Source organism: Pithys albifrons, chromosome 10 (genome assembly GCF_047495875.1).
Source record: "Pithys albifrons albifrons isolate INPA30051 chromosome 10, PitAlb_v1, whole genome shotgun sequence".
NCBI classification, from domain to species: domain Eukaryota; kingdom Metazoa; phylum Chordata; class Aves; order Passeriformes; family Thamnophilidae; genus Pithys; species Pithys albifrons.
Genome location: NC_092467.1, coordinates 30,288,804 through 30,302,236, shown reverse-complemented (window position 1 = coordinate 30,302,236; position 13,433 = coordinate 30,288,804). Strand labels below are relative to the sequence as shown.

The window sequence follows — 13,433 nt, the reverse complement described above, 5'->3', positions numbered from 1 at the left end:
GATGGGGAATCCACCCCCTCTCTGGGCAGCCCATTCCAATGCCTGAGCACTCTCTCGGCAAAGAATTTTTTTCTCATCTCCAACTTCAATTTCCCCTGGCAGAGCTTGAGCCCATCGTGCCCCCTTGTCCTATTGCTGAGTGCCTGGGAGAAGAGACCAACCCCCACCTGGCCAGGACTTCCCTTCAGGGACCTTTCACAAAGCAGGTAACAATTTCTCCACAATAAATGCTTTTCTGGGACCCCAGTGCAGTACAATGCACATCTTCAAACACATGCACTGCCACGTTCTGAGCAACCTTGACCTCTCCCAGAGCTGTCTGGGCGAGAGAACACAACAGCAAAACAACCTTCAAATGGGACACCTGAAGGCAGGGGGTGAGTCCACACAAAGAAGGGCCTTCCATTCTATTTGCAGTTGTAGCGTAAGTTTTGGTCCCTCTGGCCTTCAGCTCCTGACCAACCAAACAGACCTTGTGAGACCCCTCCAGGTGCCTTTAGTGTACAGGGACAGTTACAAGTGATGCAGCACGAACACACCTGAATGTGTGTCCCAGACACTCAGCAACAGGACAAGGGGGACAGGCTCAAGCTCTGCCAGGGGAAATTGAAGTTGGAGATCAGAAAAAAACTTCTTTGCAGAGAGAATGCTCAGGCACTGGAATGGGCTGCCCAGAGACGGGGTGGATTCCCCATCCCTGGAGGTTTTTCAACTGAGCTTGGCCGTGGCACTGAGTGCCATGATCTGGTAAAGGGACTGGAGTTGGACCAAGGGTTGGACTTGATGATCTCGGAGGTCTTTCCCAACCCAATCCATTCTGTGATTCTATGGATGTGGCACTGAGTGAGAATCCACCACATCTTGATCCAACCCTACTGTGATCACCAGCCCAGGGCACCCCATGCCTTGATCACAGTCGGGATGAATCAAGGGTTGGACTTGATGATCTCGGAGGCCTTTTCCAACCCAATCCATTCTGTGACTCTATGAATGGAAGTGACACAGAGGGACTGCAAGACCTGCCTGCCACACAAATCCTTATTCTCGTTGCCCACCTTGGTGGCAGAGCAGCAGGCAGCCCAGATGTCTGCAGAGGACTGCTCGTAGTGGTCCTGCTGGGGCTCCCAGACCCGGATGGGCAGCTCTGCGTGTGCCACCACGGTGCCACTGTCATCCACCAGCGCGGCGCGGACGCTCGCCGAGCCAACGTCCACCCCCACGTAGTACCTGCCCGCAGCAGCAGCAGCCTCCTTCCTGCTGTGCATCCTGAGTGACACCTGGGCCAGGGAAAGGAAAAGGAAAGGGTTAACAGCAGGTAAAACAGCTGGCGATGGCAAACTGAGCCGGGCAGGGCAGGGGGGACGCTGCACAGGCACTTTGAATGTAACTCGTTTGTGCAGCAAGTCTTCACTTGGCAGTTTCTAATTAATTAATTAAATGTTTTCAAGTCTTGCAGTAGTTGTACCACTTTTCTGCAAATGCTGGCATCTAAGCTGCATGGTGGGGGTTGGTCTCTTCTCCCAGGCACTCAGCAATAGGACAAGGGGGCACGATGGGCTCAAGCTCTGCCAGGGGAAATTGAAGCTGGAGAGCAGAAAAAAATTCTTTGCAGAGAGAGTGCTCAGGCATTGGAATGGGCTGCCCAGAGAGGGGGTGGATTCCCCATCCCTGGAGGTTTTTCAGCTGAGCTTGGCCGTGGCACTGAGTGCCATGATCTGGTAAAGGGACTGGAGTTGGACCAAGGGTTGGGCTTGATGATCTCGGAGGTCTTTTCCAACCCAATCCATTCTATGATTCTATGGATGTGGCACTGAGTGAGAATCCACCACGTCTTGATCCAACCCTACTGTGATCACCAGCCCAGGGCACTGAGTGCCCTGGGCTGGTGATCACAGTGGGGTTGGGTCAAGGGTTGGACTTGATGATCTCGGAGGTCTTTTCCAACCCAATCCACTCTATGATTCTGTGATCCTCTGGTACAGACCTCCTGAAAAGCAAACTGCACATATAAATATGCACAGAGTGATGAAGTTCCTGCACTCACACACTCCACATGAGCTGCAGTCACTGAGTTATCACATCTACATGAAGGGAGAGGGAGGGAAGTTGTGCTACTGCTTCACACAGAAGGGAAATTTCAGCCCAGAGGCTCCTGGGTTTTCCTGGCAGATGGGATGCTGGTGGTGCCTGGAGAGCTGGATTCACCTCTGGACAAGACAGCAAGCAGCACCACAGGTAATTCAGTATCTCAAGGCAATCAAATTACGCTCCTGAAGCAGAGACAGGAGTGGTGGGTCAATCCAACCAGCTCCTGAGTGACATGTCCCTGCTGAACAGGGCAGTGAGGCAGGCTGGAGTTCTGTAGATTCTGGAAACAGCTTCCTCTCCTCCAAAAACCAGCGTGGTGCTGATAATTAAAGTAACTGCATGACAATCTGGTACATGTTACCCAAAGGACACAGAAGGAAACAATAAGTTAGGGTTTTAAGAGCTCTCCACCATCAATCCACCCAATTTTAAAGCCTCAGAAAATAATGTGCTGAAAATGAGTTATGAGAACATCCCAGGAAATCTCTGCCTACTCTCTGACACCCCACAAGAACAAAGCGAGGTTAAGTTAGTTGATTTCATTATTCACAACGAGTTGCTTATTTCACTACAGTAACTGTTTGACATTTCATACGGTGACAAATTCACCGTTCTAAATTTCTCACAGTTTGTTCTTAATGAACAGTTAACATTTACATTTTCCCCAAGCTGGGAGAATGTTCAGTGAGAGCTGTACAGGCATTTGAAACGTCAGAGAAGTGCCAAGTTTAGTGCCTGCCTGAATCTGTTACGTCTCTGGGCCACGTGAAGCTCAGCTGACACACAGCTCCTGACTCCAGAAAATGAATGGATCAATTACCACTCAATGAACACGTGGCATTTACAGGCTCTGCCCAAAACCAGCCCACTTCTCCCCAAAAAGTGACCTGGATACTTCTGGAGATGGGGTTTGAGGGAGAGGCAAAGAGGGAAAGATTGGAAGGATTGGGAAGCACTGCTTAGTAGAATACAATTCACATTTCAAAATAATCCTTTTTTCTTTTTTTTAATTAATTTTGGTCAGGATCTATCCTTGGCTGTCAGTCTGAACACAGAACTGGCTGTTCACACCCATGGCTGCCTTGGAACCACTGCTGATGGCCCCACAAATGCATAATCACTGAGGGCAAGAGACAGAAGTGACACAAAGAAGGAAAAATCAATAGCCCCTTATCTCAGAAAACTTCAAGCATCATTCTGGATAATAATTAAGCATCTGGATTAGGGCAAAGTTCCATTGGCACTGAAAATGGCATAAGCCAACACTTGGCTAAAGAAACCTTCCCTGCTTCCCCTCATCCCGTCCCTTAAACAGCTCATGGGAATGTGCTCAGTCTGGAGATCTGTTACCACACCATCATTTTGTCCTGCTGTGGTGTGACCCTTCCCCTGTACTCTGCCTTGGGGAGGCCACACCTTGAGTGTTGTGTTCAGTTCTGGCCCCTCAGTTGAGGAAAGAGATTGAGGTGCTGGAGCGGGGCCAGAGAAGAGCAACGAGGCTGGAGAAGGGATGGACATGGCACTGAGTGTCCTCTTAAACACCTTCAGGGACAGAGAATCCACCATGTCTTGATCCAACCTCACCGTGATCACCAGCCCAGGGCACAGAGTGCCAGAGTGATTACAGTGAGGTTGGATCAAGGGTTGGAATTGATGATCTCAGAGGTCTCTTCCAACCCAACTGAGAAGAGAAGAGCAACGAGGGTGGAGAAGGGACTGGAGCACAAGTGCTGTGGGGAGAGGCTGAGGGAGCTGGGGGTGTTCAGCCTGGAGAAGAGGAGGCTCAGAGGTGACCTCAGCACTGTCTGGAACTGCCTGAAGGGAAGTTCTGGCCAGGTGGGGGTTGGTCTCTTCTCCCAGGCACTCAGCAATAGGACAAGGGGGCACGATGGGCTCAAGCTCTGCCAGGGGAAATTGAAGTTGGAGATCAGAAGGAAATTCTTTGCAGAGAGAGTGCTCAGGCATTGGAATGGGCTGCCCAGAGAGGGGGTGGATTCCCCATCCCTGGAGGTTTTTCAACTGAGCTTGGCCGTGGCACTGAGTGCCATGATCTGGTAAAGGGACTGGAGTTGGACCAAGGGTTGGACTTGATGATCTCAGAAGTCTTTTCCAACCCGATCCATTCTATGATTCTGTGATTCCTGCTTAGACCCCACTGCTGGGTCCAGGGGCCATTTCTTGTTCTTGCACGAGGGAGTTGTGCCCATCACTAAACTCCCAAGCAGCCCAAGGAGGTGTGGGCTGCATCCTGCACACACCACAGCAGGGGCACCAGAGACAGGAGGATGGACCACCAGGTTCTAACAATGTCAGGAGCCAGAGAGAGCTCCAAGCTGCAGCCACTGAGGTGCTGCTGGACGTGCTGCACACACTGATCTCCTTAAGGCAGGTCATGTGGTCAGGGATGAGCAACCAGCTAAAAATGGTGTGCCATGAGTGTAACACTGAGGAATATTGGCAGGAAAACTTCCTGTATTGCCCTGGCCTGGCCTGTGACCTGGTCAGACCAACAAAAGCTGCTGTCCTGTCACAGAGGGGATATTGGTGAGTAACTGCACTGTCACTGGGGGGACACACTCGGCATCTCCCCTTCAGCTGGAAAAGCAGTGTTAACATAGGATAGGATAGGATAGGATAGGATAGGATAGGATAGGATAGGATAGGATAGGATAGGATAGGATAGAATAGATATTTTTAATATACTTTTTTAAGACATCTTTATGAACAGATGATGTGTGTTCACTCCTTAGTCCTGCACTCCCTCTCCTCAGAGCTCCCCAGGCTGGCTGCAGGTGCTGCTGGTTCCTTGGGAGCAGTTTCACTACAAAGACATTGCACAAGGCTGTTCCTGATGCTCTCTCACGAATTTCCCTGGTTTTCCCCTATTTCGGCACTGCCTTCAGCTGCTGACTCATAAAAAGTTGAGAATAAACCACAAGCTGCAAACCAGATTCTTTTTTTTTTCTTCCCTAAATGCAGGCAAATCTCTCTTCCTTGCTTCTGACAAAACACAAATAGCAAAAGGAGTATTTTACATCCTGCCTCCTGCTCACACACACAACATTACTCCAAACTTCTCTTCCTTGTATGGCAGCCTTGATTTCAGCTCATTAACGTGTTTTTGCTACTTAGAGAACAAGCCTAACAGATGTTCAAGAATTAAGCTCACAGTACCTCCTACTCAGCACTTAAAATTATGGCTTTGCATTGGATTCTTCCCACAAACATTTGAAACCTGGAACCCAATCTGCCCATGTAATGTTTACTTTCTTTCTTTTTTTTCCTTACTAAGCAGCCAGGATGTGCCTGTGAGTGGCTGGGCAGGAAGCAGAGCTTGTTTCTGTGCTCACATGTCCAAATCAGCACACACAGCAATGGGTTAAGTGGCAGAGGCCAAAACCAGAACCACAAACCTTTGCTAACTGGTCTTTTCCTGAGTAAAGCTCCCCTAGATTCACAAATACCACAATATCTTATGAGAAAAAGGTAAAAGTAAATATTAATCCCTTTTTCAAGCACAGCAAGTTACTGAGGGTGTTTGAAGGAAAGCAGCTCTGCAACAGGATCTGATCTGCCTGCAAAAACATCAGTTGATGCCAAGGGTTTTTCTGGAATGCCAGTGCCATCTACTTATCAACCACAGCCACAAAAAGCTCTGTCACAAATGTCACCAACTGCTGCCCAGACGTGTGTGCTGAGAACCAAAGAGCTCAGCAGTCAGGCTGGGGGGAAATATTTAACCCAAGTACTTCAATAAGGATTTCAAAGAGGAATGTTGCCATTCTGATTGGCTTCCAGAAGATTCCTTTGGTACAAAGGGAAGCTCCAAAGCAGAAATGAGGAACCTTTTTAATGTATTTCAGAGGTGCCAGCACGGATTTCTTGCTTTGGAATACAGACATATCCATTGCCACATGGAAAGAAAACTTAAATAAAACTTGGGTTTGGGGTTTGTATCTATTTGATTCCTACCATGCAGCTTCTGCAGGCAAAACAGCAACCCAGAAAAAGGACTGAAATCAAATATCCTAAAAGACCAGACAGGTCCATTCTTCACGTGCAACATTCCCAACATGGCACCAAAATATTTGCTGCAGGGATGATGGATTTTTATGGACTTCCAAGTGGTGGAAAACAGTGGAAATAGAACCTTCTATCCCTTGAAGTATCTAACTCAGAAAGCTCAGAAAAATGACCTTCAAGAAAGAACTTCAGTCCAGTCCTGTCTGTCCATTGCAGAATTAGGACCTCATATTTACAACTTAGTAATTGAACTTGCAAACAGAAGGAGTGGGACAGAGAAAAAAAAGCCCTAAAATGAAAAAAGCCCTAAAATGAAAAAAGCCCTAAAATGAAAAGCCATGTCCAGCCTGGCTGTGTTAATCCATGCCTGTAACTGCTAAGTCAGAACAAGAAGCCAGAATTCCCTCCAAGCACTAAACCAGCAATGGCCTCTTTCTCTGCAAATCACAGCAGGGACAGAATGGCTTTTCAAACAAGCATTTATGATCAAAAGGCTGCAGCCTATGATAAATATTTATATGGCCCATTAAATAATAGTCTGTACAAATATTATTCAAAATGTGTGTGCTGGAAACCACAGACTTCCCAGTTTATCCTTAGACAAACGTGTTGGTTTTCCCACATAGGCAATGAAAAATAAAAAAGGAGGGGTAAAACTCGGTTGCAAAAATATTTCTTTTTAAAAGAAAAAGAAAAAAGAAAATCCTTAACATTATTTACTTTAATTTAAAAGGAATGAGTAAGTAACCAGAGGACTTTCATTACAACCAGCAGACTCTGTCCTGCTTCACTCTGTGGTTGTTGAGGACGTACCTTTGTTACCTGCCCTCTCACCTGAGGCTCAGCTGAAGTTTTGTGGCAGCAGCAAGTCTGGATTTGGTGGCACCTGAAATACCAGGAGTTGGGAAGGACTGGCAGGTCTGCTCTAAACTTTGATCTTTGGACCCAGAGATTGAGGATAAACAATGTTTTTGGTGGTACAGCTGTGCTTTTCTATGGATTACCAAGAAAAAGATTAACAGGCACAAATTAGGCTTCCTAATCTTCATGTGAAAAGACCTAAATATGTTCAGTAAAACAAGTGTGGGCAGGAGATAAAGTGAAAGAATGATTTTTGAGAAATCCACCACTTTGTTGGTTTTGCAGAGTTCCAGTAAAGCAGCACAAGTGGTGGTGGGAGAGTGGTCACCTCTCCCTGAAAACAGTGAACTCTCCTCTTCCAGGGTCTGTAATTCCTGTTTGAATTGGAAAAAAAGAAGGCACATGTCTGTGTGGGAGAGCAGGAGCAGATGGGGAATTCTAAGGCTGTGGTGAAGGGTAGTACTAAGATAGAAAACACCCTTCAATGCCCAAGGGACTGAGCTGTAACTACCAACAGTCAGTCATTTTCCAGCTACAAAACAAGCAACAAAATCCCACCTCAGCTCCCCTTTCCCCTCCCCAAAGCAGAGACAGGATCTCTGCCCTAGGAGTGTGTTAACAACAAAACTGGAATAAATTACCACAGAGCTGGAGAAAGGATGCCCCAAACACCTCTGGATTCTTTTCTCCATTCCCTGGCAGGTTCTGTGGAGCTTTCTCACATCTCACAACAAGGACAAGCAACTTCAAGCAGCAGAAGAGACCCCATTTTAGTAGTGGGATCCAACCCCCTCTCCCATCCCACAATACAGAGATGGTTCCACCAAAACCTTCCTAATGGTCCCTCTAACATTGCAATGTGGTCTCAATAAATCCCAACACAGGCAGGACTGAAAATATTCTACTACTTTGTAGTATCTCCTTTTCTCCCTATAAATAATTCACTGTGCACTAATCCTCTGTAATGTCTCTCCATATCTTCTTTTCCCCCCTCACCCTCAATGTCCAAGACAAAGCCATTACTTCACCACTACCTTCTGCCCTTTAATTCTCTCTTGCATTTTAAATATTTCCAGGCCAAAATATTTTCACCTGCTCTGATACAAAGCAAGACATACCCCAGTTTATCCTGGCTTAACTAATTGGTGAAGAAATGGACAAGACTAAGCAAATTATTCAAAGAAATTAGATCAAAGATATTTCTTTTCAGCTTCCACTGCCTACACAGATACCTCTCTCAGGAACAGCAAAAAAAGTCACATGACCAGTGTCAATAAATATCAAGCTCTTAAAACAACAGAGTTGTTTTTCTCTACATTCTACTCCAGAAGAGATTTGCACTGGACAGAAAACTGGTGCTTTCCTTCAGTTCATGCCCTCAGCTCCCAGAGCAGCCACAGCCCAGGATCAAACAGGAGCAGTGGCTTCTGGCCTCTGATTAAAGAGCAGAGCAGGGCTGTGCTGGGTCAGATGAAAGGTCCAATTAGCCCAGGATGCTGCCCTAAGAAAAGCATCTGCCTGCCCTTTTCAGCCAGCACCACTTCCCCAGGACACCTTCTTCCTCCTGCTATCTATAGTAGAGGCACTTCCTGAGCCAGAAATTTTATCTTTAGGGTTAGCAGACCTTGAAGGCTTTTTTTTCCTCTCTGAATTTGTTTGTGCTCTTTCTGAATCCAGGGAAACTTTTGTAACTGCGAACCCCTGTGGTAATGGGTTGTAAAGTTCTGTGTAAACAATGCAAGAAAAAGCCCTTTGGTTTGCTCTGAGCAGCCACCTGCTCGTTTTGTGTGATGTGTCTGAGCTCCTGAGCCAGAGGAGACAGTCAGCAACTGCCCTGTGTTTGCCTTCTCCATGCAGTCACCATTCCATGGCATTCTGAGTCACCCCAGAGGGCTGCACAGACCACGGGGGATGAGCTGAACTCAATCTCAACGTGCTCAGGTAAGTCTCAAAGCAATTTTCTGCCTTCTGACTGTTCACGGATGTGGCAGTAACAAGGACTATAAAACAGTGCAGTTGCAGGTACTGCCAAGCAGGAAAAAACTATCCCAAAACCACCCTGGAGTGGAGATACTGCTCCAAAACCCTGTGCTGGTGTCACTGGGAGGTGCTGTCCTGCAGGTGCCATGGAAGGGCTGGCATTTCCAGCTTCAGGCAGCTCCAGAACACTGCCCTCAAAACAGAGGGATCCTGGAGCTCCTCCAGAGCTGCTTGGAGAAGAGTTGGGGCTGCTGCTCAGCCTGGATTTCCTTGGAAGTGGATCCTGGGACAGGCTTCTGCTGAGCACACCCCGAGTCTCCCATCCTGTACCTGCCACACGAAGGGAACACGCTCAGCTCCCTCTGCTCCAGCCCTGGAACTGCAGGAAACACCAAACACAGGAGCTCTCAGCAAAGAGAAGGCTCAGCAGAGGCCACGGGAACACACAAGGCCAGGTGAGAAGGCATTGGGCAAACCCAACAGCTCCAGCTGCCCCTGGAGCCCCGCTGGGAATGGGCCATCCCTGATCCTGCACCATCAGTGGGACACTCCCAGACAGGGCTGGAGCTCAGGATCAGCCTCCTGATCCTCCTGAGCAGCACAGGGGCCCCCACACACCCCCAGGATCCTCTGTTTGCCACAACCTACAACTTGCCAAGGAAATGCTGAGCAGGAAACATTTCCTCCCACAGCAAAACCCAAGGAACAAGGGGGGTTTGGAGCACCCTTTCCCCTGCACACCCTGGCGAGGGCAATGGGTGCAATCCATGCACTCCCAGCCCTTCAGACCCATCCCCTGCCCTGGCCCTGCTGCCCCAGGGGCTGTGCCAATGCCCTGGCACAGACACGTCCCCAGTGACACTGCAGGATGCCTGGAGCTCTGAAAGGAGACACTGTCTTGTTTACATTGACTGAGGGGGGAAAATGCTGTCTGATTATTACATAAATTCTGGCTGTAGCAGCTTCATGACTAGTTGAAAGGAGGTAACAGGCTCCCAAATGACTGATGGATCCAAGTGTTTCGATGATGGGTCCAAGTGTTTGGATCCACCAGCTTATTCATCTAATGCTGAGGAAGATCTTTCCTATCTCTGTGTCTCTATCACTTCAAACTACCCCATGATGGACAAGAAATAACAAGAAGGAACATTCTCTGCTCTTTGGCTGTGAAATTGAGACAGATCCCTGTACTGACTTTAATTTTTCATTCCCTTTTATGTTATAACAGAAATAGAGAAATAAATATCCCCCCCCCGAAACAACAAACAAAACATGCCAGAAAAAAAGCATAAAACAAACACAGGCCTAGCACAATAATGTTAATTTCCAAATATCTGTTTAAGTTATAAAATATAGCATGGGAGTAGATGCAATTTAAAAGGCACAATTACAGCTCATGTAACAGCTTTGAGGTGCATTCCTGGAGCAAACCAGGCTCAGCACCAGGAGCTTCCGTGCAGGATTACATGGAATTCTGGGCAAAGCAGGCACTTTGCTGCTGTGGACAGTGAATTGGCTCACTTAGGTTGCTGCTAATGTTCTAACTTTAATCCCATCCTTGAGTTCCGGTGCTACATCATGGCTGAATCTGGCACTGGCCCCGGGATTACGTACCAGCAGATCAGTATAAAAATAATTTGTTCTGAGTTCACAGCTTTATGAAATGACAAAACATCAAAATTAGCATTCTGGCAGAAATCCACTGCATTTCCCATCAAGGCTTACACTTTTAAGCAACATCTGAACCAACTGCCTATAATTACTGCTGGCAGATACTGGAGCACTTAGGCCAGCAGTAGAGGCAACAGTGAAATAAATTTTTAAAGACATGCTGCAAACCCACTTCTTTCAAGATGCTCAGCCCAGGAGCAAACATGTGTCCATAAGCTGAATCCACAGTTTATTGTACAGCATTTGTTCACTCTTGCATAGCAAAAGCCTGGGAAGAGTGAAAGCCCCAAATAATCTGTCAGTTTAAAATTAAACATTTATTTGGGCTGCAATTCCAAAAACACCAGCCCTGAAGTTCCTGTCATAACTACTTAAGAGGAATTGAGGTTGCATATTAGCTGAGGTTAAAAGAAACAGTAATTCTGGAGAGAAATCTGTCATTTAAACAGACCATACACGTGCAACACGTCTACATGCCCTTCTTTTTCACAGGAAAGGGAGAATCCCATCTGGCCCCCTCGAGCAGTGAGTTCTCCTCCTTCCCCTCTCAAGTGAAATGAAGCTCATTCTACCAAGGCTGTGCCACCTCTGCTGATGTTGCACTTCAGGCAGGTACCAGGGAAAATGCCAATGCTGAGTCACCAGAGAAGCCCAAGATACAAACCAGGAACACGTGGGAGAGCTGTTCTAACCCCCTCCTGTAAATCTCCAAGTTCTCAGGAAACAGATCAACCTCTAACAGAATCAAAGGGGTGTTTGAAAGAAGGATGACTTATGCAAAGAGAGAAAATAAGCTTATTGAAGTAGTATAAGAAACAAAATGGGTAAGAGCCCTTATTTGGGAAGAGGATTTTTCCAAAAGAATCAACATTTTAAAATGGTAATTAAGCTGAGAAACACAGAACAGAGCGACAGAGGTGGCTGAGAATTCACATGCAAACCTCTCAGCACAGAACTAGTTTGTTTAGTCTCCTCAGACACCATAAATTTATTTCTGCCATGATTCTTAGAGCTGGGAACAGCTGTCCCTACAAGCACCCAGGTCCCCTCGTATTCCTCCTTCACCCTCCTACCCCAGACCAGCACAAAAAAAGTGAATTTTCTTTTTACTTTATGTTGATACACATTCCTGAAGGAAAGGGAGCCATTAACATTACAGACCCTTTAAAATTCCAATGGTTTTCTACTGTATTTAAGTACATTTAGAAAAAAGTTAATTAAGCAAATGGTCTTCCAGGATGAAGGAATATATGAGGATTAAAAAAGACAAGACCACCCTCACAGCAATGTCGTTGCTTATCACTTCCTAAAAATCTCAGAGATGGCCAAGCCCTCTCCTCTCCTTCCCTGGAATTTGTTCCCTACACGTACAAGAGGCATTGGTGCAGAATTTATTAAACTTCCCAACAAATGCCAGGCTCCCCAGCATAGCATGGACCTGCTAGGCCAGTGCAGAGCCCCAGAGGGGAACACTGCCCTGATGGGAAGGATGGAGCCAAGCACGAGGGAATTCCAGCAGGTTCCTGGGATGGGCTCCGTGCCAGCTGGTATGGGAATGCAGGAACAAGTGCCAAGGGGAGGACACGGGGCTGCCAAGGTGTGAGGAAGAGAAGCCACACCAGGACAGAGCAGGCAGTGCTGGGAGCAGGACAGCAGTGCCAGCAACACCTGTGCCAGCAACACCTGTGCCAGGGATATGAGACTGGAAATGGCATTTCTAGAGATCTCCCGGGCATGTGAAGGATGAGGCTGGTGTGTGAGCGATGTGGGTGTCCCACCTGCCCACGCCAGGGCACTGCCAGGGCACTGCAGCGCTGCCATCTGAGCGAAGGTGGTGGGGAAATGGAGATCCAGCACTGCGGGAGGAGGCACTGGGAGGGTGTGTGTGCCCACCCCAGCCCAGCCCTGGGAAGCTTCCAATGTCTCCCATGGCACTGGCAGGATGTGTGTGCCCACCCCAGCCCTGGGAAGCCTGGGATAGGTTCCCTGGCACTGGGAAGATTCGTGTGCCCACCCCAGCTCTGAGAAGCCCTAAATAAATGCCTACCCTGGCAGTGGCAGGATTTGTGTGCCCACTCCAGCCCTGGACAGCCTCAGATGGGTTCCCTGGCAGTGGCAGGATGTGTGTGCCCACCCCATCCCATCCCTGGGAAGCCTCGGATGGGTTCCCTGGCACCATAAGATGCAGGGCAGGCAGAGGAGGATGCGCACGCTGTGCCACCCTACACTCACAGCGCTCACACCGTGCGGGGCTCGGGGCCGGCGATCAAACACCCGCACTGAACGCGACAGCTCAGCTCAGCCCAGCTCAGCCCAGCCCAGCCCAGCAGCAGGACTTGTCCCCTCCCCGAGGGGCGTGCACTGCTCGGGTGTCACCGAGAGGGACACGGACAAGGACAAGGGCCGCGGCAGGGACTGGCACTGGCACTGGGACTGGCACCGCGCTGGGCTGGCGAGCGCCGGCACTTACGTGTCCGCCCTGGCACCGAGCACAGCCCGACCCCAACCCCGCCGCTGCCGGGAAACCCGCCGGGTGACCCTGCCCGGAAGCCGAGGGGAGGGCAGGGGAGGGCAGAGGAGGGATGGGAAAGGAAGGGGAGGGAAGGAAAGGGGAGGGGAGGGGAGGAAAGGGGAGGAGGCGGGAGCGGCAGCGCATCATCCGCTCCCCGCGTTTAACCGCGGGTAAAACACGGACACGGCGGGACCGCCCCGGGTCGGGATCCCGGATTCCCAAGCCTCGTTGTTCCCAAATACTGGGGGAGAGGAGCGTTGGGAGGCACGTGGGGAGCGCCGGGAAGATGTAAAATATA

The 13,433-nt window shown here is 48.7% G+C and overlaps 1 protein-coding gene across 10 annotated transcripts in view; it reads right to left on the bottom strand.

Annotated features, from left to right (window-relative positions):
* The window catches only part of FGGY (FGGY carbohydrate kinase domain containing), a 146,236-nt gene extending 133,053 nt beyond the window's left edge, over window positions 1–13,183 (bottom strand). For 5 of the 10 annotated variants that reach the window (XR_011698629.1, XR_011698630.1, XR_011698631.1 and 2 more), the window contains exons 1-2: window positions 13,094–13,173; window positions 1,056–1,277 (exon numbers count right to left, since the gene is read on the bottom strand). Coding sequence is in view for 5 of the 10 variants with exons in the window: in XM_071565050.1 (XP_071421151.1) it covers window positions 1,056–1,265 (210 nt within the window). In the remaining 5 variants the exon portion in view is untranslated. Of the gene's footprint in view, window positions 1–1,055; window positions 1,278–6,924; window positions 7,004–13,093 lie in introns of those variants that run through there. The other 5 variants (XM_071565052.1, XM_071565048.1, XM_071565049.1 and 2 more) reach the window with 5 other exon arrangements.
* Between the last annotated feature and the right edge of the window lie 250 nt (window positions 13,184–13,433).